Source organism: Tauraco erythrolophus, chromosome 21 (genome assembly GCF_009769465.1).
Source record: "Tauraco erythrolophus isolate bTauEry1 chromosome 21, bTauEry1.pri, whole genome shotgun sequence".
NCBI lineage: Eukaryota > Metazoa > Chordata > Aves > Musophagiformes > Musophagidae > Tauraco > Tauraco erythrolophus.
The window spans coordinates 8,826,759-8,852,292 of NC_141485.1; the positions used below are offsets into that span (position 1 = coordinate 8,826,759).

Below are 25,534 nucleotides of genomic sequence, written 5' to 3' on the forward strand. Positions count from 1 at the left end.
CTGGGTCTGTCTCTGGGACTGGGTCTGGGCAGGTGGGCCCCACCGTGCGCGCAGGGCGCCATAACCCCTTTAAGACCAGAACGCCGCGAGTCCGCGCCGGCGCGTGCCGACCAGCACGTGATGGCGGCGCGGCGGCCGTGCGCATGCGCACAGTGGCGGCCGGGGGTGGGCGCCATGGCGGCCGCCGTGTGGCGACCGCTGAGCCGAGCGCCGCGGCCGCCCGCCGCCCTCCGCAGGGGCCTGGCCAGGCCGGCGGGCCCGCGGAGCGCCCGCCAGCTGAGGGAGGCCGAGGAGGCCGCCCCGCTCTTCCAGTACGTGGGGCGGGCGGCCAAGCGGAAGGACCGCGTCTTCGTGTGGGGCTTCAGCTACTCGGGCGCCCTGGGCGTCCCCAGCTTCGTGAAGCCGGACGCGGGCTGGAAGAAGCCGCGGCGGGTCCAGCTCACGCCCTACCGGCTGGAAACGGAGGAGAAGGTGGGCCGTGGTATCGCGACAGGGGAGCGACAGCGCCTCCGGCACCGGCGCGCCGGCGGGGTCTCCTCTCGCTCCGGAAGGCACTAAATAACGCGGCGGGCTTCGCCGCGGGTCGGTTTTGGTGCTGGCGTAGTGATTCGCGCCGCGATGGTTTTTACGTCACTGCGGTACCGTGCGGTTTGGAATATTTCGGTTTATTTTGCGTGTCAGACCCGTGCGAGACCAGGAGCGTGAACGCTGTTGACCAGAGAAGAAGGGCTCGCGTGCGGCCGCTTCCGTGCCTGCCTTCACCTTGGCGAAATTGGAAGCTTGTGCCGAAAATCACGTTATTTTGTTTGCGTGTTTCAGACGCCGTGCTGCGCTGTCCGGTTCGTAGAAGGTCAGAGCGTGTGTACTGGGCTATTTTTTGGCAGAAGGAGTAAACCACGGGAATGTTATTCTCCTAACAGCTCTGTGTGTTAGTTTTTTTTGTTTGTCTACTGCTACTGGAGTTCAGTAGATACCTGATGGTAGAGTTATCACTGCTACTGGAGAAATAGGTCTTTCTGCTGTGTTCGAAGAGGTCCCGAATAATGCGAAAATAAAGATGTATGCGCACGAAAACGAAGGCAGTAGTGTCGGACTTGTGTTTACACCACTGTGCTTATTACTGAAGAATTTTGTCTGATAACTTTTGCAAAAACCGTTCATACCGTGAATTCGGGCTGTGTTTGGATATGGCCTCAGGAAGGAGGAATGCTGATGAGCAAATAGCTTAGGGGGAAACCTGTTTTTCTAAGCCATAGTTTGTGACTGAATGGTGTGGGCTTTGTTTTTCTTCCAAGATATCCTCTGCTGCCTGCGGCTATGGATTCACGCTGCTGTCGTCCACCACCACAGACATCACCAAAGTGTGGGGCATGGGGCTGAACAAGGATTCCCAGCTTGGATTCCAGAGAAGCAGAAGAGATCGAAGTAAGGATTGAGGTCATTTAGAGGCTCCCAGGGCGGCGCTACGGGATACGTGTGATGTGGGAATCTTTGCAGCAGAAGGCATGAAAAATGTCCAGGAGGCTTGGATGCAGAGCGCAGGGCTGTGCCTTTTTTTTGTTTTGAAAAAGAGGTGTTTTTTTTCAACTTAGCCATGGTTTTGTGTACTTTGTGATCAGTCAAGGTAAGCACCCGTTCTACACACCGCACTTGCGTTCTTGCCTGCTTGTAACTCAAATCTTAACTGTTTGTTCTGCAGAAGTGTGTGTGTGTTGGTTACGGTGTTGCTTTGAAACTCTGTAGTTTGATAGCAGACAGTGCAGTGGCCTGGTTAATAAAACAATTTTGGCCAGATGATTCGCTCACATCTGTTGACTTTGCATCTGTCAACTGATTTCCTTCCCCACAGAGATCTTTTCATACAGTCAGTGGAATTTTGTGTGACACTGTAATTTTTTTTTTATTTTAATAACAAACTGCATTTTGAAGCAAAAACATATTATTCAGTCATTCTGTCTTATACCAGGCTCTCAGACACATTTAAAATGATGATTTCTTTGCAGAACATTGCCACCTTCCACGTAAGACAGATGTGAAAAACATAAACTTGCCTCCCTTACAGAATGGCTGTCTCTAACTGTTAGAAAACATTTCTCTGTAAACAACTGGGGACAACGGTCCTGAAAGCAATTTTTCTCTTTATAAAAGCATAGTCCACTAAGGTATGGTGCATCTGGTGTGGGCAAAAGATTCAGCTTTGTGGAGAAGCGCAAGAAAATTGCAGCTGCTGTGCGGAACGCCGAAGTTTCCGGTGGTGCTGCTGTTGTGCATTGCTGCTGGCGTACTTCGCAGATTCCAGGAGCGCGTGCCCGCAGCAGGTGCGTGTGCTTGGACAGCAGCTGCAAAACAAAGGGACTGCAGAAGGAGCTTCCACTTGCTGTCAAAGGCTTCAGCTCTTACTCTCTTGTCGTTCTGCAAGTGCTGATGTCTCAGGAGTGGCTCCTCGGTTTCTTGTTTTTCATCGGATGATAATCCACAGGTTATTTTTGCCAGAGAATCCAGAGGTAGGTTAGTTATTCAGTTCAAGCCCTTCCATGTAAGGGAGCGACCAGTGTTTGGTAAGATCTGTTAGTGCAGGGCAGATCAGTGGGATTGCTGCTGCTCCACTCTTAACCTCCCACAGACAAGCTTCCCGTTGGATGTGCTGCTCTTTACTCAGTTTTGCAAACTTACTTTGGTACCTGCTAGTTCCAACACTAGATGCTTCATTTCCAGGGGAATTTGCAACCCTCTGACATTTAGTTGGTTGTATTTCATACTCTAACTTCATCTGTTTCTATGCTAAGCTTCTAATAATTTACTCTCACCCTCCCCTGCATTAGCCACCTCGTCATCTCTAGAATCCTTCAGGTATCGTAGAATCATCTGGTTGGAAAAGACCCTCAGGATCATCGAGTCCAACCATTCCCCTGCACTGTCAGGGTCCCTAAATCGCGTTGCTCAACACCAAATTCACACGGTTTTTAAACACCTCCAGGGATGGGGACTCCACCACCTCCCTGGGCAGCCTGTTCCAATACTTCACAACCCTCTCTGGAAAGAAATTTTTCCTGATATCCAACCTAAATTTCCGTTGGTGTAACTTGAGGCCATTCCCTCTCGTCCTGTCATTCCTAACGTGGGAGAAGAGACCGACCCCCATCTCCCTACAACTCCCTTTCAGGTAATTGTAGAGAGCGAGAAGGTCCCTCCTGAGCCTCCTCTTCTACTATCAGTGATGATGCTGAGTTCATTACCACAGATCCCAGTAGCTGTGTGGCTCTGCTGGAAGGACCAGAGAGAGGGAAAGTGTGTTTTTTTTTCTTTGTGACTTCCACGTCTCTTTAGACAGCTACAGACTTCGCTGTCTTTCAGTTCCTGCCGGCTTGCATGGGCAGGCTCCCACCGTTTGCAGGCAGCCAGTTGTGATGCCTGTCCTCACATCAAGTAGTGTCTTACTGTAAAAGAGTTCGTGTAGATTTTCTGTGGTGTTTTTTTTGTGTGAGGAGTTTTTTTTTTAATTCAAGATAGTGAGAACTAGTTCAAGCACTGCTGTGTGTGAGCAGAATACTGCTTTGAGTCCTCTGGAGTCTGATTTCACTTGTTACAGTGGCTTTCTTTGATGTCAAAGCTTTTTATCTCCCCTCAACCTTTTCCCTAGTACTGATTTGTGTTTTGCTGTTCTTTTTTTTCCTTTTTTTTCCCCAGTTGACTGTAACTAATCACATATTCTTCAAGTTACTAAATCCTCTTTTTCTAGTACAGCCTGTCATTTTCTTTTGTAAACATTAGATCTCTCGTCCCCTGTGGAGCCAGGCTAGCTAGTGTTTCTTACATTCCTTTTTTTTTAAAGGGCCTTTAATCTACTGTTCTTTAAATCTGAAGCCCTGAGGTCTTTTTGTTCACCTTTCGTGCTGTCTTTTTGTGATTGCTGCTGTTGTGCCTCGTTTGCAGTATCCCCAGTTGCACAGAGTACTTAGTTTGTGTGTGGTGTTAAGCTCTCTAGTGATCCAGCCTCATTCACCAAAGTGGTTGAACATGTGGTCGGAAGCCTTCATCTCAGCTCTGACCGCCGGGAGCCGTAACAATGTTCAGCTTCTAGGGATGGTGGAGTTTTAATTAGGTGGTGATTATTGGCTTCGGCCATCCCTGTGGCTTTTAACTTCTTCCTCCCCATGATGAATCCCAGTCAGCCTTTTACTTTGGTTAGTATCTTGGCTTTCTAAAATGTACCTGCTTTTGTAACAAAATAGTGTTAGGTACACAAAAGAGTCTGTGTGTGAACAACAGATTGGCAAATATACGATGAATTTGCCTTGTGGAAGCTGCTGACTTTTTAAATTTGTCTCTCTTCCTTAAGCTAAGGGCTATGAATATGTCTTGGAACCATCTCCTATTCCATTGCCACTGGAGAAGCCACAGCAGACTCGAGTCTTGCAAGTGTCCTGTGGGAGAGCGCATTCCCTGATCCTGACAGACAGTGAAGGAGGTATAGTATTGCTCGTGGTGGTCACAAGGGACGCCTGACTATGCTTTCATTAAAAGCTCTGGTTTCCAGGTTGTTTCCTGTCCTTTAGAGCTAGACCCCGGGTGGGCTACCTGCACTGTAACTGGTGCAGGTAGCTGTTGGCCTTTTTGGGATTGCTTCCTGGAGAGAGAGCCCTGAGCCGATACCTGTGTGCTGAGCTCTGCTTGACTCAAGCTGTAAATGTGTTGAAAGCCTTTTCACTGCAAGTGTTACAAGATATGGTTTGTTTATCTAGTCCCAAGCCTCGTTTAAGTGTAGTCTATTTGTCTTGTTCAGTCAGAAGTGTTTCTGAATTCAGTTTTGGATAGCTGTGCCAACACTTCCGTGTTACTTTCCCCTTGAAGCCCCAATTAATTAATAGGCCTTTATACAGAAGATCCTGTGTGTGAGTTGGCTCTCCATGTCTCTGGGAATTCTCTGGTGCCGCGGCTTCAGTGCTGCGCTGAGCGACGCAGAGCTGCTTATCAGTGGGTGAGCTGGTTGGCTGGTTGATGGAACGCTCCTGCGGGAGCACTGATCTATTTCTGAGTCTCCTTGGCAACGGCAGGATGAAGTAGGCAATTACTGAAAAACAGCCAGTGGGCTCCAGGTACCGCCACTGTGCCTGCAACAGCATCGCTGGCGTGTTGTTGGCTGAAATGGGTTTGGTCACTTGAATTTCAGTGGACTTGGTTTGAAGAAAGCTTATGCCAATTTTTACAGTACTGTGTTCCACCTTTCCTACTGAGGAGCGCATGAAAATATTTTGTGTACTGCGAAAGAGGCTGTTGGAGGATTGGACAGTAATAAAACTAGTGCATTTTGTCATTATTTTTCAGTTTTCACTATGGGGAACAATTCTTACGGACAGTGTGGCCGAAAGGTTGTTGAAGATGAAACTTACAGGTGAGAATCCAAAGATCCTCAACTTCCTTAACGTTGAAAACATAATTGCATGAAAAGAACCCTACAGAAAATCTTAGAGGTGGGAAAAATCTGGTAGTATAAGGATCTCGTTTAAGATTAAGGAGTCTGAGAACAGGGTTTTATGCTGCAGACGTCGTATAAACAGCCCGGCTTTAAACCCATTTGGGGCACGAGCCCTCTTCTGACCACAGTCACAAAAGACAGAAGGATGTCAGTTTTCACAGGGCGTAGTGAGAAAACCCATCCTGAGGTAATGGGTGTTAGTAGTCGAGGTAGTGGGTGTTAGTAGTCACTTCTTCTCCCTTCAGCATCTCAGAGTGCAAGTGCTGCTTCTGAGGGTGTTAGAAACGTCCTTTAGTGATGAGAGGCATCCTTTTGCCGCATCTCTTTGCTGTGACTGCCTTTGAATCTGTAGTGCTTTTCCTTTACGGGCTTTTTGTGGGCCACACCAAAGCATCTTCTCAAAACGCTGCGTAAGATAGTAGTGATGTACGTGGATAGTGGGAATATGTTGAAAGTTACTGATTCCTTGGCTTGGCCTAGAGGAGATCTTGCTGATTCCGCTCTCTGGGATCCACAAGATTTGGCCTGTAGAGTTTAAGAAAAAAGCTGTAATTTAGTCTGCCTTTTTTCCACCATGATGCTGGAAGTTAGTCATTGGATTGTTCAGAATTCCTGTTTTTGTGAAAGAAAGAAATGGATGTTAACACTACACTGTGCTCTGGGATTTGGCTGGTTAATTCCTAGCAAGTGCAGTGTTTATATAGGTGCTGCAGTATTATCTAGTGGCTGTGCTCGTTCCAGACTAGGGACTGTGTTTGAGGACTGCTCCCACTCCCAATTCCCATGAGATGTTATATCGAAAAAGTGTCAGTTCTTAACTTCTTAAATAAAGAATGCACAATGACTTTCCTTCATTGCACAGTAATTTTACAGTGGGTCTGTGCTCTGACTATGTAAGAGCATATGTGAAAAATCTCTCTTCTTGTAATAGCAAAGTGGCTTTCAGTAGAGGCAGGTCTGCCTTCACGTTTTTCACGTGCAGTCCCCTGACATCCTCCATGTTGCCTTTTCTCTTCTCGGTGGTGGTTTGATGTCCAGTGAAAGCCATCTGATTCATCAGCTGAAGGAGTTTGACAGCAGAGTTGTCCAGGTAAGAGGACCTTATGAATCGAATTCTGAAGGTGGATTGAAAACTGGCTGAATAGCCAAGCCCAGAGGGTGGTAATCAGTGGCATGAAGACTGGTTGAATGCCAGTAACTAGTGGTGTATCCTACAGATCAGTACTGGCTCTGATCCTGATGGGTCTTCACTGATGATCTGAATTAGGAGGCAGCAAGTTTGCAGATGACATAAAACTGGGAGGAGTGGCTGGTGCTGCCAGCCAGACACACCTTGACAGGATGGAGAAATGGGCTGACAGGAACCTCATGAAGCTCACCGGGGGGAAGGGCAAAGTCCTGCACCTGGGGATGAACAGCCCCAGACCCCACTACGTGCTGGGGGCCAACCAGCTGGGAAGCAGCTCTGCAGAAAATGCTCTGAGGGTCCTGGTGGACACCAGATTGACTGAGCCAGCAGTGTGCCCGTGCTGTAGAGAAGGCAAATGGTGTTCTGGGCTGCATTAAGAGGAGTGTTGCCAGCAGGTCATGAGAGGTGGTCCTTCCCTTCTACTCAGCACTGGTGAGGCCACGCTCAGAGTATTACGTCTATGTCTGGGCTCCCCAGTACAAGAGAGACATGGACATACTGGAGAGAGTCCAATAAATGACCATTAAGGTGATGAAGGGACTGGAGCATCTCTCCTGAATGCTAAGAGAGCTGACACTGTTAAGCCTGGAAATGAGAAGGCTGGAGCTTGTGTCTTAGCAATGTATGTAAATACCTGGAGGGAAAACGCAAAGAGAATGAAGCCAGACTCTTCTCAGCGGGGCCCAGGGACAGAACAAGAGGCCATGGGTACAGCTGAAACATGGGAGAGTTCCCTCTGAACATCAGGAAACCCTTTTTTACTGTGACTGAGCACCTGCACAGATTGCCCAGAGAGGTTGTGGAGTCTCCCTGCTTGGAGATATCCAAAAGCCATCTAGACATGGTCCTGGACAACCTGCTGTAGATGGCCCTGCTTGAGTAGGGGAGTTGGACCAGATGACCTTCAGAGGTCCCTTCCAACCTCAACCAGTCTGTGATTCTGTAATGAAAAAAAAATTAAAAAAAAAATCAGTATGCAAATCATTCAGCTGAAGCTCTCCGAAATGACGAGGCGATCCACGTTACGGTTGCTTACACAAAGCGCCAGGTGGCATTTTGCTACACGGCTCTGCAGAACAGTTGCAATTGGCAATGCAGGGTTTGCACTTACTGAAGGATTTGATGGGAATGCCAGTGCAGTGTTCGCTTTCTCGACTTCTAGGTAACATCTGCACAGCTGGGCAGTCGTTCTGATGCCTCGTCTCTTCCTGTCCTGGTTTCTTGCTTTTGCTCCCCTTTGGCACTTCTATATCCCTTGAACTGCTTTAGTTTGAGTTTTACATTCCCCGTTTCAAAAGGGAGCTGTGAGACCATCCACTTAGACTAGCCAGCGTTTCCCTAGGGCAGGTTTCTAGGAGACCAAGGGAGTGCAGAGCAGGATAAATGCCACTCAGCCTGCACACAGCTGCAGTATTTCCAGGCACAGGAGCGGTTCTCTGGTATGTCTGTGCCGCTGTAGCAGCACTCTGGGCAAACATTGCTCCTGTTGCATGCAGCATCCTGGAGAGCAAGGGCTGTTCGTTTGGGTCCGCGTGACATGAGTGTGCCATGGTACACGAAACATCCTAGTGATGTCTTGAATTAGGCTTGTAAACTGCTGTTTGCATTTTTTGATGATTTTATTTTTTTCCATGTGTAGAATAATCGGCACCTGTTTGTACTTTGCTGACAGCAGTTATGTGCTTAATATTCTTGGTTGTCAGTCTCTTTAACTTGCGGATCCCTTTAATCTTTGGCTAACTTCTGATGCCTGCTTTTGAAGATCTTGGCTTTAATTCATGCCAAGCCTGTGGCAGACACGATTGCTAGTTCAACATAAGTGTCAGTTTGAGAACAGATGTGTTCCTAGAGCTCTTCCATGGCAAGGGATCAGTAGCAGTTTGTAGCTGGCATGGAGAGAGCCATGTGGTAGCACTCTGGGAAGGGAGATCTCTTATTTACTCTGTGCTGGTTTATTGTGTTGTGCTGCTGAATTGTGCTTTCTGTTAACTAGGCCTTGTTTTGGAACAAAAATCAGAACAAATCAACTGCAACATCACTTTCCACAAAAAAAAAAAATCTGCTTTCTGTGCTGCACTGTGCTGTTGTTAACCTTCCCTGGCTGTAGAGCCATTTGATCTGGAGAAGAAGGTCAAAATCTGAGCAGATGGGCATGGTAGAGGTTTGTTGCTCCATTTGTCTGCCAGTAATGCTTTGTTAAATCGATTCTGAACACGTGGCCTCTCCTGACCACCTCTGACTTCTTGTTTGTGTGCAGGTTGTGTGTGGACAGGACCACAGTCTGTTTAGAACCAAGAACGGTGCAGTCTATGCATGTGGATGGGGAGCTGATGGACAAACAGGTAGGAGCTCAGCTCGGCTTACAGTTCAGTGAATTGATGAATACAGCAACCTGTCCTAATTCAGAGCTCGTGAGGTATGTTTGGGGCTGATATGTCTCCAGCTGTGTGCAGATGTTCTCAGTACTCTTGTGTAACCAAACTGTGACACACCAGTTCACTTTTAGAGGAGCTCTAATCCACACTGGCAATCCAAGCATGCAGTCTGAGGAGAGTGTCTCTACAGTTTGAATGTTGTGAAGGGATGTGGAGGTGGCATGGGAAGGTTAGCTTCTCAGTTCTGTGCAGGCTTTGCCTTCCTGATTCTCATTTCAGGGTGTGTTTTGCCTCTTGCTGCTTTAGAGCTGACAGAGACCTTTGGCATCTACTGCAGTCTTCGGCCAGGCCCTTTTTCTGGTGGCTTCTGCTGTCGGAGGACTTCTAGTCCTTCCTACTGTTTAGTCCTGCTGCTCCTGAAGCTGGGTTCTGCCCATGGTTCTCTCCTGCGGACATACTGTAGCCCGTCTGGTTTGTCATTGACGTTCTGGCCTCTTGTCCAGGCATCTGTTTGTCATGGGACGTGTTTGCTTCCCAGCCTCTTCTGCTGCTTTGCCTGCTGTTGTCTAAGCTGGTTGCAGTGTGCTGCCTCTCAGGGCTCTCCTTGCAGAAGACAGGACGCAGCTGGTCTGTGAAACTTCACACCTCTGTCAGGATAGCTGCTCACCTTGGTTGCTGCTCTCTCAAACACTTTGGTCCATGCAGACAAGAGAGATGAGGGCCTAGACTCTTTTCCAGGTGTGATGGTTTATAGTTATTTTGTGCTCTAGAGAGGCAGCTTTGGCCTGGTGTTTGTGGCTGCTTGTCCATTGAAGCTGGTAGTTAAGAGAGATGGACAGAAAGATTTCTTTTGGAGGGAGGATGATTGGGTTATGACATGACAGTATGGTCCTATGTAGGCATGGAAAGTGTGTCTGGAAAAAATTCTTTATCATCTCTGTATTTTTTTCCTTTCAGGTCTTGGACACTACAACATCACCAGTGTTCCTACTAAGCTACGTGGTGACATTGCTGGAGTAAACATTATCCAGATCTCTTCCTATGGGGACTGTTGTCTGGCTGTTTCAGATGAAGGAGACATCTTTGGTTGGGGAAATTCAGAATACTTGCAGTTGGCATCTGTCACAGAAACCACACAGGTCAGTTGGTCCGGGGGAGTGTTTTTACATGTGCGTTCAGCTGCTGCGCATCGAGTTAAAAATGACACTCGTCCACCTGCTCAGGGTTCGTTTGACAGCAGTATAAATCAATATAAGGGAACACCACTAGCAGGCTGGTCTTACCTGTGGTTACAAAACAAATCTGTCTGAAGTGTTTGTATAGCTTTGGGGCAGTATGTTTCTCAGCTGTTGGTAGGCCAAGGATTGTGTTGCCTCACCCCAGTTTTAGTTGGTTATAAAGGAAGACTACACCCTGTCGTCTCCTTTCCCCATCCCATGAATTTCGCACCAAATTGAGATCCAGCTCGAGTGCTTGTGCTGGTTTCAGGACAGGAATTAGTCTTTTGACTGGCTAATATGGAATTCCGAGTGGTCCTACTTTGAGAACGGTGTTGGTCCAGGTGACCCTTGGAAGTCTCTTCCAATCAACTTGTATGTTGGTGAACTTGTCGTGAACAATCTTAATAGATTTATAGATGAGTCCTAAACAAATCAGTGTCTCAAAGATAAAACGTTTTTTGGAGCCAACTTACGTGGGGCAAAAATACAGTGCTGACTTGACACTGAGCGTTGTAGTACTGAGGTGACTGGCCAGATGGTCTCCTCTTGAGGTTAGTGTAGGAAATGGAGTCAGGGAGTTAATTAATACACAAACTATTCTCGGCAGAAGGCCAAGAGCAGACAATTCCATTAGTATGGCTTCAGTAAAATACACGCCTTGGTTTCCCGTGCCTCTCCTGGGGTATCCTTAATGTAGGGCTGATTACTGAGACCTGCAGGGCCTGAAGACAATGCCCAGCTTAAGCAGTGTAGTAGTTTCCTGGCTGGGTGCTCGGTGGAGGTCGGAGGGGTCTGAAACGGATGAACAGCATGTTTGCCAAAGCAGGATAAAGTCCAAATTGTGGAATAGCAGAGCGGGATATTATCTGTGAAATCCGAGATCGCTGTTTACACGTGTCAAGCCATGTAGGTTTCTGTTGTATTAAACTTTACCAAATAAGAGTGGTTTTCTTAGGGGGATTTTTCTCTAGTATGTTGAAAAATGCCCCCACAGACCAAATTTTAGTGATTTTGTCCATTGTGAAAACTTCCAAATGTGCTCACCAATTGACTTTCCCATTGTGTCTGACGTAGAGCCAGGAATACAAGCAGACTTTAAGCATTCCCAGCTTCGTCGCCATGCATGTAAGCTTTCCAGTGGGTAAAGCTTTCCAGTTTTTCCCTTTGTCTGCACTCTCAGCCTTAACGAATTTCATGTTGTTTTTTTTGATCTTGGGACTTGCATTCCTTCCATTATTCAGTCGATCGAGGTTGTCTGTATCAGGAGTTCAGTGTACGTAAGCTCCAACCAGAACCAGAGAACAAGTTAAAAATGTGTGACTAGTTTGCAGTTTATTACCTTGTCTCCAGTGATGCTCTTGCAACCTCGTACAGGTGAATGTTCCCAGACATTTGCCATTCAAGATTGGGAAGATAAAGGAGGCTGCGTGTGGAGGGACTGGCAATGTTGCACTAACAGGTGAGTGTGCTTTTACAATCGTCCTTTTTAGTGCAAAGCCATGCAGTGGGTGGGTTGTAACATCACAGAGCAAGCATCCTGGAAACATAACTCTTGTGAGGAAGGCTGGGGACTGAGAAACGTGCGAGTTAAAAATGTACTAGTTATTTTCACTAGCCACAGAGCATTGCTTCCAGTATGTGCTGTTGGGAGCACTTACACAAACTGGGACAAGAGCATGGTGGCTGCTTGCTGTTCTGATGGCTTGTTTGCTGACTGCACGGGCCATCTGTGGATGATAATGAAGATGATATAGGGAGGAAGCAGGGCAACACTTCAGAGAAAGATGAGCCCTTCAGACTCAGTATAAACCTGACATGTAGATAAATCTTGATAAGCTAGGATGGAAAGTAGAGAGTTCTGAGAACAGTGAAACTCTGCAGCAGACTTCTTAGTGAATGCTGCTTTGGATTTCCAGTGGCCAGGGAACCACAGCTGGAAAGTCATGGAATAGAGGAGTAAGGGAAAGTATTGTGCTACTTTTATGAAGGATAATCTCAAGGAAGACATTCATCTATATGTTGCGGTTGCTGTGATGACAAGACATTTGAGCTTCTAGCATGAAGGGAGCAGAGTGAGCAGATGCAGCAACTTCTTCTGTCTTATGCTGTCCAACTGCTGCCTTTCCCAGGCATCCAGCTTAAGGCAGAGTGCCAGACAGAGCGACTAGCCTACCACTAGTTTGGCCATGCCTCAAAGGAAAAAGCCGTGATAATAAAACATTCAACCTCTGTCCCATCGGTCAGTAAGCTGAAGTATTTTATCCAGCCCACACTGTGCTGGCATGTTTTCCCCATGAAAGTTTTGCCTGTGAAGCTTGATCTCATTGCACAGCTTAGGAGGGAATTAAGGCGTTCGAATGGTAACGTGTTGTTTGCTACTTTTGAATAATCAAAAGATGCTGGACTACTCTGGGAGAAAGGAAAATGTCCCTTTGGATCTGACTAACTCTTGATCGTGGCATGAATTTCACAAGCACAGACTTTCTTACGGAATGTGTTCTTATTGTAATGCAGAAGAAGGAAATGTTTTTGTCTGGGGATATGGAATTCTTGGGAAAGGACCAAACCTAATAGAGACAGCAGTGCCGGAGATGATCCCACCCAGCCTTTTTGGCTGGTCAGACTTCAACCCGGACATCCGTGTTGCTCACGTTCGCTGTGGACTCAGCCAGTTTGCGGCACTTACAAGTAAGTTTCTAGTCCTGCTGGCATGGGGAATTCACATTGCCGTTTTACTGGCAGTTAAAAAGAAAAAAAAAAAAGGGCCCATCTTTCTTTAAGCTTAAAGCACACTGGAATGCAACAGGAGGGGCGAGTAGCGTGTTTACAGATGTCAGCATGGTTTCTAACATACAGGTACTGTGCTAATGTACGCTTTAATTAAGAAAGTATTATTCCTCTAAAGCAAACAAAGAATTTATCTTGAGCAGGAAAGCTGGGAAGTTTTTTTCAGTTCCTCATATAGAATAAGCAGCCAGTTGCACTTTAGAAGCAGCAGGAATTTATGTGATAAACGGACAAACTAAAACTGAGTGTAAATTGGAGCTGGATGTCAGGGTTTCTTGGCTCTTCTTACCAATTGAGTTAGCAATCTGAAGTGGGAAGACCTACACATTTAAGGTGCAATGGGTATGATGCTCTGGTATGTACGCCCTGTACTTGATACCAGCCTTTAAAGGAGGTTTTGAATTTGAAAGTCATTTAAAAACGGGCAGCAGAGGGCAGCAGCACAGAAAACACACGTACTCGGTAGCGAAAGTAATAGTTTACTAGTGAAAAGTGCCAGGTGCCGACATGCTTGGTCCTTTCTGGGGAGGTGGCATGCATGACACTATCAGTCAGGTTACAGGGTGCTTGTAACTGGTTTCCTCCTGGTATTCAGGAAGTGTTAGAAACTGCATTCCAATTAAATTGTACTTATGTCTATGTCTCCGCTATGGGACTGGTTTAAACCCTTCTGAGATCTACATATTTTGCTGGGAGCTTAAAACTATCCAGCTCTGTTGAACATAAGTTTTTTTTCTTTTTCCCCAGTTGTCAGTAGAAGGTCACTTCTGGCAGGCAGCTGAATAACCAGTCCCCAGGTGATGGCTTGGGCCAGATTTCACTGCCTTGCTTACCCTGTTTGCTGTGCTGATAGCTGATGTGGGTCAGCTGTGGTTGTCTGACTTCCAGCACAAATGGTTCACTTCACCACAAATGATTCCCTGAAATCTCTTCTACTGCACTCTTTCTCCAAATAAAATTCCAAAGCGAGAGCTGTAAGGCAGGGAAGCAAACACTTGTGCCCAGAACTTGCTGCTTGTCCTGCTCATTAGGCATCACTTTCCCCAAGCACAAGTACATTTATTGTACTTGGAACTACACTCGATGGCTTTTGCACTGCATATATAACCATTTCTACTCCCAGAAGCGCTGTAGCCACACTTGCCAGCATCACAAATAGAATTCTTCCTTTTAATGGCTCTGCCCTATTTTTTTATTCTTTTTTTTGTCTTTTTTTTTCCTGTATAGACAGAGGAGAACTGTTTGTATGGGGCAAGAATCTAAGAGGGTGCCTGGGAACTGGAAGAAAGGAAGACCAGTATTTCCCATGGAGGGTAAGGATGGTAGTATTAAGGTCAGGAGTATATTCTTTAGCTAATTTTTGTTATCCTGTGGGCAAGAAACATGCATAGTTTTGTGAGTAATTTTGTAAGAAGTGGAAGCCTAAGATGACTGTAGAACTGCTTTGTTTTCCAGAGATCCTTGCCTAGCTTGCTTAGGGATGGAGATATTCAGTAAATTTTTTGAGTCTTATGGTTCTACTATTTCAGTATAGATTTCAGATCCAAAAGCAAAAATTCGTGCTGTGCCATCACTTCTGAATAGTTAGAATCTTCTTTCTAACCACAGTCTTCTACCTGTTACCCCTTACTGCCTCTTCCTTCCCCTTCTAACCTGCGCTTCATTTTTGTATCTGCTGCAAAGAAAACCACCAGTATTAGTCATCTGTGACCCAGAAGACTTGTTTTATACATCTAAATCAGGTGAATGGTTATGGTGGTCAGAGTATGGTGGCAGCAGGTCCACACAGCAGTGGGCTGCCTTCCCCAGCTCCTCTTCCAAGTCAAGCAGCTGTGGTGGTGGGTCACTGGACTGCCTGTGTAGTTGCAGTAGGAGATCCTTAGCCTCTGACCTGTTTTCATAACTCTTCCAGTTCCGCTCCCTTCTCTCAAATGGTTCTGAGAGCCAGACTCTGTGGGTGTAGAAGAGTCTTTGGCTCTGGAGTTGAGCACTCAGCCTAACAGATGTTCCCAGTTCCCATGAAGGCCAAGTAGGAGAGGAGGGAGGCAATCAGCTGGACCACCCTGGAGTCCCTTTCCGTGTGTCTGAACTTGCAGTGGATGTGTTTCCTTAGCATGCTTTCTCTTCCTTTTAAAAATGAACAAAAAAAGACCAATTCTGGAGCGTTTGCCTAAAATCACACTGCTGTGGCTGAGTAGAGTCTCTAAATTTGCCAAGTGTGACAGGTCCAGATTTCCCTAAGTGTGGACACAGAGGGTTATGCTCCCTGAAACAGCCAACTCCTGTCTGACAGTACTATGGCAATGTACCAAAACAAGGACAGTTACCAGGGTATTGTCTGTAACCTCCTTCCCTAGCACTAGCCATCTCCCTCTCCCTTAGCTCTGAGGAAAAACTTGTATTTGTAGCCTCTGCTTTCCTGGAGTTTGAAGTCAGTTTTAAGTGGAAGAGCTGTAACTGCACTAGTGAGTGAGCGGGGTCTGCTTAGCATCAAAGCAAAAACTGCCGTAGGCTGAGTTGAGTTTTCACCTTGTTCTAGTCCTTGCTGATGAGAGAAGAGGTAAATCCTTGTGCTTGGGCAGATTCTCTTCCTGCTGTCTGCTCCGTCGTGGTGTTTCTGCTGATGAACAGATGGGCTGAGGCTACAGTCTCCTCGCTGTCTGCTAGTGAGAGCTCTCTCTGCCCTTCCAAGGGTTTACATGCTCCTGTGAAAGGAGAGGGTATTTCGCAGCTCGATGCACGAGCATGTCTGGTGCTGAATCTCGCTTTCTCTGGATTTCCAAGATGGCACTTTCACAGTTACCAGTCCCTGTGAAACCAACTGGCATGTTGAGCAGGAGGAGGATGAGAAGTAGGAACTACCATGTGCAAAGTACGAGCTTGAGAAATAATCCACTCTTGTGTGTCTGATCCAGGTGACTGTACCCGGTGAGGTGGTGGATGTTGCGTGTGGAGTTGATCATATGGTAAGCATGGTGAAGTCTTTTACCTAGTGGTATCACTGGGCCTCACCGCTGTGCTAAGAAGATGGGGGGACTTGGTCACAAGCTTCTTGGAAAGGAAGACTCGTTCTGTGAAGCCAAGCAAGAAGCGACTGTGAGACAGCCAGCCGCAGCAGTGCCTGGGTGCATTGTCATCTTCGCATCGTTGAAATGATCCAGCCTGGCTGCAGAAAGGATGTATGTTCCCTGAGGGGAGTGGAAACGCAGGGAGTGCTCTGGCTGGTTCATGGTGAGCTCCCAAAGAGTCTGAGGCCGAGCTCACAGCTGCTGAGTCCTCTGTGTGTAAGGATGAAGAGCATCTCCCTCAAAAAAGGCTGGCACAAGATGAAATCTGTAGCACAGGATGTTGATTTATGGATGCCTTCCCTGTCACCAGCTCCAGACTGTCATTGTTGGGCTGAGCCAAACTATTTCTCAAGGGAAAAGTGGTTTGTTTGGGGTTTTTTTATAACTATTTTTTATGTGAAAGAAAAGTTACGCTGGCTGAAGTGCAGTCTTGGCGTCCACTGCCAGCCTCTGCCCAGGCTGCTGTTCCGTGTGGGAGCTGGGCGCGCAGCTGGTGGCCTGGGGGCAGTGGTTGCTGGTAGCCCAGGCTGTGGCAGGCTCTCCGTGTGGACTCTGAAGACTGAACGTGTTCGTTAAACTGGAAGAATGAGAACTTGTTTGCAGAGGGAAAGTACTGTTAAACGTAAGACAGCGCGGAAAGACAAATCGTAGGCTGTCTACACTGCCTTTGCTGTGGAGGGACAGAGAGATCGTGGCAGGAGCCAAATCCCGCTTATTTATGGAGGTAGGCTGGAAACAAAGCTCCCTCTGAGCTTCCTGCAGGGTCGGTGCTCAAGCAGTGGACATGAGCAGCATTCACTGCTCATCATGTACTTCCATCTTCATGTGCTGGTCACAAACCACTGCCTCTGATTTTTTTTTGGGAGTCCCTGCCCTCTGTCTTCAGGTGGCTCTGTTCCAAAGGGCCCTTTTAAATTAGCCAGGCTTTTTGGTAGTGCCCAGCAGGGAAAGGAGTCTTAATGGGCAAGCAGCAGAGCCTTGTTTCTTGGTACCTTCTTAGCAGAGAAGTTGTGGTGAGTCCAGTTAAGGGCATAGCAAGCTGCTGAGATGGGATGCAATAGCTGTATGTACCTGCAGCAGGCATGTACCAAATCCAGCACTGAAGTGTGGGAAACTCTCTTGTGAAATACTCCAAACATCAGGCAGAGCTGTATCACTTCTCTTTGTGTGGGATACTTGTACTGTGTAAATTATTTTGGCAAAATCCAAGCTAATATGTTTTTAATAAAGTGATTATAAAGTCTTTATCGGTAGCAGTGGGAACATTCTTGAGCTTGACTTCACACACGAGCTGCTCTGTCTCACACTGTGCATTTAAACTTGAGCCTTTCGGTTCACAGTGATGTGACAGGAAACCTCTTCTGTCAGCTGAGACACCTCTGCCCGGCAGGACTGACACCGTTGTAGGCAGGCACCGTATCCGCAGTCCAAGGGCCTGCCACATACCACATTTTGGCTCCGTTAGCTGAAATTCTGTATCAAATCTCTTGTGTGCTTACCAAAACTCAGGGGTAAATGCTGTCTAGATGAAATAAGTCTTGAAAGGCTTTGCATAAAATATAGGAACAGTGAAACAAAGTTACACAGAAATAAAGAGAAATGTAGTGGTTATGAACCTTACTGGGTAACTGGTATTGCTGTGGTGGGGTGTGGCAGAACAAGCAGAAAGGTACCGTGAAGTTGTGGCCGACCTCACCGCTGTGAATTCCCATGAAGTTAATTTCCACCTTCTTCTGCATGCCACTGGGGCAGCTTGAGCTGCCCGCACGTGTCTTGGCCCCGTGGGTGTAGCTGTGCCCTTTTAACGTGCGGAACCTTGTTAAGGCGTCGAACACAAATACAACAATCGATGGTAGGAAGCGGGTTTCAAACGATGCCCTGCGTGGCTGGTGCAGTCTGAGGAGGGCTGCAGGCTTTTAGCTGCTCTCCTTCACAAGTGCTGCCTGGGGCTGAGCCTCTTGGAGAGCTGGGATGAGGATTAGTGCTGTGTCGTCCCTGGTTGAGTTGCAGTCTTGCTGTGCAATAAATTGCAAAATCTCTGTGTTAATTAGATGCCAGCAAGGCCTTAAGACCTCAATGGAAGGGTTGTACGGCTGGATGCAGTGCAAGTGTTTGCAGTTTCGTTACAGTGGCTGCGATGTTCTCAAACACGCTGCTTGGTGGGAACAGGGTTAGTGGCAGAGAGCCAGCGGTCTGGCAAACACCAGCACCGACCCTTGTTTTGGTTACGGTGGGCTGGTGGGTTGACCTTGGCCAGGTGCCCACCAAGCTGCTGTGTCAGTGCCCCGCTGTCAGGAGGACGGGGACAAAATCTGATGGAGACAGCCCTCCCGGGACGCAGGCGGGGAGCCATGGCCAGGGTCAGCCGTGGGGAGGCCAGGAGAGCCAAGGCAGGGGTGGGCTTGGGGGGGCATGTGCCATAGCCCCTGCCCGCTGCAGCCGGCAGGACTGGCTGTGCCATGCTCTGCAGCCCGCACAGCTCGGCCTCGCTGCCAGCTGAGGAGGGGCTGTGGAGGAGAAGCAGGAGATGCACGAGCCCGTCTTTTAGCTGGGGGCGTTTCATGGCGTCAGCCCTGCGGCTGGCTCCGTGGCACCAGCTGCCTCAGCTCACCCAGCCGGGCAGGGATGGCGCGTCCGTGGGGCCTCCCCCAGCAGCTGCGGGTTTGCCAAATGGGCACGTTGGCTAAAAAGTGCCTTTGCCAGGGACAGCACTGCCAGGAGCTGCTGCGCCAGTGTTGGTGCCCTATGTGTCAGCATGGGTGAGCTGTGTTCACCCATTCCTTGGGTCTGTGTGGTTTGGGGTTTTTTTTCATATTGTAGTCTTAAATTTATTAACATAACTTTTGCTATATGCAACTTGTTCACTATTTTATAATTTCCACTCTCGTTACAACAAATTTGGATTTATTTTTTTTTGTTATTGGCACTGGGCACCCCTCACCAGCAGTGCAGCCCCCACTGTGCCACCCCTCAGCCCACCACTGGGCTGGCCTGGCCACATTTTTGGACCTGTCGGGAGCCTTGTGCACAGCTCGTCCTCGTGGGAAGCATGGGAACAGCAGCTCGTGCTGCAGAGGGGGAAACTGAGGCTGGGGAGAGCCGGCACGTTCCTCTGCTCCGGCTGCTGGGACAGATGGTGCGCAGGAGCATCCACAGAGTGAGAGCTTACAAGTGAGTGTCTCTTTGGGGGGGCAGCAGGAGTGCCCCCCACCAAAGGAGCCCTGGCTGTGGCACGTTGTTTCTCACTACGAGCAGCCAAATGAGAGGGACAGGAGGCTTCCCCTTCCCAATTTTTCACGTCTTTCTTTTGAGCTTGGCTGACAGATGTCTTGCTCTGCTGACCTTGGGCCACCCAGTTCAGCTGTGGGTCCAGTTTCAAAGCAGGCGCTGGCAGACAGCTGCTGCCAGAGCTGTTGGGCTGTGGAGTGTTTATTTTTAGCAGCACCGTCCCATCCTGGATCTGGATCCCTTGGCCGTGTCAGCTCTCATTGCGGGGTGGGGGGAAGGGGGGGGCTAAACTATTGAGAGCAGCTCAGCATATTTGATCCCCATGTGATGAAGGGCATCACCACACACTGCAAAACACACTAAAACACCCCCCCACCCCCTCCCAGCCCCTTCTCTCCCCACTGGGCAGCACCTGCTGCTCCTTCTGGGAGCCGGGTCTGGATGATCTCCAGCAGCAGACTGTAAATTGGGGCACACAGAGACGGGAATGAGCTGGGTCCAAACGTATTTGGAGACTGGGGGGTGGCGGGGGTGATGCAGTGGTGTTGGATATAAGAAAATTGGAGGATGTGGACGAAAAAGTCCTTGCTGAGCCCTAATTCACAGCATCCCTGGAGCAGCGCTCTGTCCTGTGCTCTTTCTATTTAGGAAATAACTAAAAGACAAATGTTTTATTTAAGAAGAAGAGGCTCAGAAAAATAGAAGAATAAATCCCTGCCACCCCCTTACCTGTCAAAGCCACCGACACCCTGAGGGTCACCCCACCTCCCTGGGACCGACGGCCAGGGCCAGGCAATGGTGTAATAACCCCAGGTCACTACAGGTCTACGCTGGAAGGCACCTTTGTGCTGTTTTGTCCTTCAAAGTAGCAAATTAGCCCAAAATATACCTGCATCCCTAAATATACCTGCAGTGAGGCTGGGGGTGGGGTACAGGCCAGGGATGCACATGAGGAGCTGCTCAAATTAGAACCAAAATAACCTACTTGATTTTGCATTGATTAGCAAGAGTAATTTGCCCTCCAAACACCACTGTGCTGGCAGGTTTGGCTTAAAATAGCCTGAAAGCTTCAGGAGAAGACACTCGCATAGAGCTGTGTACACATACAGCTCCGAGCACATCGCTGCCGGAGCGGGGCTGCAGGAGGGAAGGGGTGAGCGCTTCGTGCTCAAATTCCCAATCCACAGCCCATCATGCCGAGGGACTGCTGGCAATTCCCTGCAGGAGACCCAGCTCCAATGGCTCCTGCAGCCCCTTGGCCACCCCGTGAGCACCCCCTGCCCAGGGAGGCTGCACTTGTCCAGCAGCAAAGTGCCCAACTGGGAATAAAACACAGGAAAGCTCCTAAGACAAAGATTATTTTAGGCATCTTCGACATTACAGCAAACTCTCTTCTCCACAGGATCCTTCAAAAACAAATGACTCAGAGCACTAATAATTAGCCTGAAGCCTTCAAAATACTCCTGAAATAATATTACTTCATCGTGATTCATCAGAATCTATTTTTGTAGCATTTTTTGCAAGGGGCTGGAGCCCCCGCAGCGCCCCAGCACCTCCTGCACAAGGGCACCAGCCAGGGCAGGTAAAGTAAGAAAAAAAAAAACCCTAATGCTAAAAAAACCTCTGTGTGCCTGCAGTGCTGAGGGCTGGGTGCCAGTTTAACAGCTTAAATCCTGCGTGTTTACCCTCAGATGCCAGTTGCTTTTGCAGGCAGTGCTGATGTTGCATGGCAGTGCCAGTGCAGATTTTCATTTTTTTTATTGGATTAAACCCTCGAGGCAACACTCTGCATTAAGGCTGCAGTCCAGATTAGCAATCCCACACTAAAGTCTTCTGTAAATGCTCTTGACCAGAAGAATGAAAAATGAGTTACACTGTGCTAAAGACACTTGACCACAGTTTATGCAGATGAGCTGCTTCCCTTTAAACAGTGTTATAAATGGTGGTAATGGTGATGGTACCAGTGAATTTCACTGGTTTTCCTTGCACAGTCCAGCCAGGTTCTTCAGCAACTCCTTGCTGAGGGGCACGTGGCAATGGCACGGTGCAGCCGTGTTGCTGACCGAGGCTTGGCGACTGCCCTGACATGGTCTGCGAGGGGATGGCATGTGGCCCCTGCCCCTCTCGGGGTGCAGGGCTCGGATGATGTCCCGTCGTGGTCTCTGCAGGGGCCCTCCTGGCTCCCGAGCACCTCGTGTCCTCCTGCAAGCAGGTAAAGATCAAGTCTTGTAAATACACTAGTGGTATCCCACGGAATCATTTTAAGGGAACAGGATGGGGCAGGTGTGGTGGCTCCCAGAGAACCGCTGCAGGATGGAGAAGATGGTGGCGGGTACCATCCCTAAGGGGTAAAATACACCTGGTGACAGGTCTGGGACACCGAAGACCTCGGGGACATCTGCTGACCTTCCTAAACGGGTGTGTGCAGGCCAGCGCGGCCGTAGGCTGAAGAAAAGAGCTACATCATATAGACAATGCCAAGCTCTGCTTTATTTTCATCAGTTTGATCAGTACAAAAGCAGACAGCGTATGTTTCACTTTTTATTCTTTTTCATTTTAATTAACACTTTACAAAGTACAAAATATACTGTCATTTATTTTGGAACATTAGGATTTTTTTCTTTTTTTTCTGTTTTTTTTTTTTTTTTTTCTTTTTTCTCCATACAGTACATAAATCTCAGCTTTTCAGCGTAAGACCAGCAAAGAAACGAAGCGTGTGCACTCGCTGGGAAAGCAAAGCATCCACTTCTCAGCTTCACACTTCATGCCCAGAGCACGATCCTCAGCTGCTGCCACCGCTCCCTCCGCCCCACGGGGGAACATTCCCCCTCGCGCAGAGCCCGGCACGAAGGCACGACGGCCACCGACGCTTTTGGGCTCCCCCACTCCTTGTGCCCCCATGTCTCACGAGCTGCTGCCCACACACCGTGCCCGACCCTGCAGCTGGCATGAGCAGCTTTCCCGTGCCCACAGCCCGGAGCTGGGGGTGCAGCACAGGGTGGACCCCTCCACTCACTTTGCACTAGTCTGGTAATTAAAGGGAAAAAAATACACTTTTTTGTTGCTCCCCAAAGGAAAGGCTCCGTGGGGACTCTGAGAGGTGAGCAGGGAGGAGAGGCTGCAGGAGGTCAGGGTGCCCGGGGCTGCCCCAGCCCAACCTCAGCCAGTCTGGTGGGTGCCTGAGGCCAGAAGCAGCGTTTCACTTGCAGAGAAAACGCCACGTAACTAACTCTTTCAAGAAGGTACTGAAGATTTGTGCTTCCCCCCCGGCGCTGCCCAGCATGGCTGTTAGAAGCAGCCGGGGAGCAGCGGGGCAGACCCTGGTCCGAGCTGGGCAGACGCTGCACCAGGAGCCTCTCCGCTCTCTTGGCTGCTCGCTAGAAATTCGGGTCAATGCTCCGGCCAAACTGGGTGCCTGGGGAAAATGTGGGCTCCTTCTTGAGTCCAAAAGAAGGGGAGAGAGAAACGCTTAGTCTTGTTCAAGCCAGTTGAGACACTAATAAAGTAGCGCTGCGGCCGTGGGAGGGCTGACCCCCACCTGTCAGCTCCCAACGAGCCCAGCGCAGGGGAGTTACGGTGTAAACCCGCACCGCGACCCCGCGGGGCAACACCTCGCTGCATTTTAGCCCAGAGAAACCCACCTAAAGATCCGTCCCTACGCACTCAGGAGGACAATGAGGCTCCCTCCATGCAACACTCCCTCCGAATTAACCCTCCCGTGGTGCCCAACCAGCAGGAGAGAACCGACGTGATCCAGTGCCGTGCTGCGGAGCCGCAGCTGGACACGTTTGCGAGGGGGGGCTGCGGATCCAGAGTGCGTTCCCCAGGCACTGGCACTGAGGACACCCCAAATCCCAGCAGCACCAGGACCTGCTGGCACAGCTCGGTGGTGGGAGCATGTTCACTGAATTGAGGTCATCACAGTCCCTAATTTTAGTGAAACAAGGAGAACACAGGCTACCTGGGCAGGTGATGGAGACAGGGAGGGAGACAGGCTCTTCCAAAGGCTGAATCAGAGCATCCAAAGCTGGATCCTGCTGTCAGTCGCTGCCCCGTGGCCTCCTTCTCCCCTGCCTGTCCCAAGCACCGTGGTCATCTGTCAGCAGGACGAGTGTCCCCTCGCTGTCACTGCCATCCCTGGCTGCTGCAGAGCCAGCGTGGAGGAGAGAGGATGGGCTGGGAGAAAACGGCTGTCACGGTGCTGAACTGAACAGCCTCAACTTCCCGTCTCACAAACCCAAATCCAAGGCGCAGCCCACGCACGGGGAGGGATGACGGGAGGAGTGACCCAGCCACAGGCAGCAGGGACAGGGGAAGGGACCACGCTGTGACACTGAGCACAGCCCTGGGCTGGCGACTGCCACCACCCTCTGCATCCCCAGGCCCCCGATCCGGGCACCAGCAGCGCTCAAACACAGTTCTCACACCTCTGCTATCAACGGCCAGCGGGTTAGCATGGAAACATGGGCCACCGACCCCAAACCCAAGCAGCAGACTGCGGGTTTTTTTCAGCAAAAGGGAAATTCCCCCCGTGTTCCCTTCCAGCTGATGGGAACGACTCTGTGCGGGCAGCGAGGACGCGGAGGGCGAGGTGGCTCCGTGTGCCAGGGCTGTTCCCCGGAGCAGCCCCCACCTGCCGGGCCCAGCGGCCGCTCCGGCGCGGTTCGGCAGGGAACGGGGCTGAGCTCCTCTCTGGGGCCGGAGGGAGCCTCGCTGCGCGGTGCTGCCAGCCGCATTCCCACAAGGGCCAGGGAATCGGGTACCTGGAAAACTACGTTTTTCAAGTTACAAAAGAGCTGGTAGGAATCCTTTGGGAAGAAGAAAAAGCTTATTACTGTAATTGCTGAAAGCTGGTTTGGAATCCTCAAGACGCTGAGATAGCAGCAGAGCGCTGGGGGGAGCAGGGGGACACCAGCCTCCGACGGCATCCTTCCGAATGTGCCAGGCAAGAGAGACCCTGCCTCTGCCAGCTCCACGCAGGGAGGGAAAAAGCAACGAGCCTCTCAAAATGAAGGATGGAAGGAGCCCTGTTTTGGCATTACCTGTCAGGGCTGGGAGGACACTGGCAAAAGCGCTGGGTCTCCCTAGGGAGGGGCACTGGGCAGCTGCTCAGCTCTCCCACGGGACAGCCGCAGGACAGAGCTAAGAGAGAGGGGAGCAAAGTGCTCCCGCGCCGCTCCCAGAGAGATGCCAAAACTTCCATCCTGCCAGATTCCTGCTGGGCAACTCCGTCCGTTTCCACTCTAAAATCCGCCCACACTTCATTTAGAAAATTCTGCAGAAAGCTAAAAACCGATGAAAACAAAAACCGAGGGAGCCCGGGGAATTAAAGCAGCTGGCTTGCACCGCAGCTCCAGCCGCGCAGCCCGGGGCCGCGCCGAGCCGGGCTGGCCGTGGCCGGGAGGTGTGCGGCCACCGTCCCTCCCCGCTCCCGGCTCCTCGGCTGCCACGTTCCCAGCCGGGATGAGCTGCCCGGGGTTCGTGCTCCCTCGCCGTCAGCCCCTCACCAAACCCAGGGCAGGCACCAGCACGGTAATTTCTGCGAGGGGATTGCAGAACGGCAGGACTGCTCTGTGCAATCTGCAATTACAAGGAAACAGTCAGCCCTAGGCTTCGGGACGCAAATTATCTTCCCAACCTGAAAGAGAAATGGCTGGTGCTGTCTAGAGAGACCAAGAAAGGGACATCTTGGCTATGTATGTTCCAAAGAGGTATGTTTCTCTGCACATTCACACCCTAAAATCATAATATATTTTCTTTGATACAGACTTCACTTATTTCCCCTGCTTAACACAGGGTCTGCATCGCTCCACGCTCACCAGAGCTTCTGCAGGGGCTACTGCTGCTACAGCAAGAGTTTGCTGATGAGCCTCCAGTGCACGTGCCGCGTTGCAGAACCCAGCCCTTCGCTTCAGCTGTGCTAACGAGAGCTGGTATTTCAACCCAGCTGTGCTTCACGCAGATTAAATAAAGGAAGGGGCCAAGGGATGGAAAACGGGGGGCTGAAGACAGCAGAATAACTCAGGATGCACAGTGGAGCGTTTCCCTCTCAGGTGTCCTGGGAAGGTGCCGCAACCCTCGCTGGGGATGCACACAGAGCATTCCTGTACCGGCTCAGTGCTACCAGGATGCCCGAGGGACATTGCTGGCCCCCGACAAGTCTGGCCCACGCAGGGGATGGACAGACAGAC

The 25,534-nt window shown here is 49.7% G+C and overlaps 1 protein-coding gene across 1 annotated transcript; it reads left to right on the top strand.

The window, feature by feature from the left end:
- The first annotated feature begins 174 nt into the window (after nucleotides 1-174).
- Nucleotides 175-17,360, top strand: RCC1L (RCC1 like). The gene is made up of 11 exons (XM_086624724.1): nucleotides 175-471; nucleotides 1,296-1,425; nucleotides 4,340-4,468; nucleotides 5,326-5,392; nucleotides 6,515-6,566; nucleotides 8,923-9,007; nucleotides 9,998-10,179; nucleotides 11,635-11,719; nucleotides 12,775-12,948; nucleotides 14,275-14,360; nucleotides 15,963-17,360. Exons 1-11 carry the CDS (start codon nucleotides 175-177, stop codon nucleotides 16,038-16,040), a joined length of 1,365 nt encoding a protein of 454 aa, XP_086480850.1. The 3' UTR covers nucleotides 16,041-17,360.
- The last annotated feature ends 8,174 nt before the right edge of the window (nucleotides 17,361-25,534 follow it).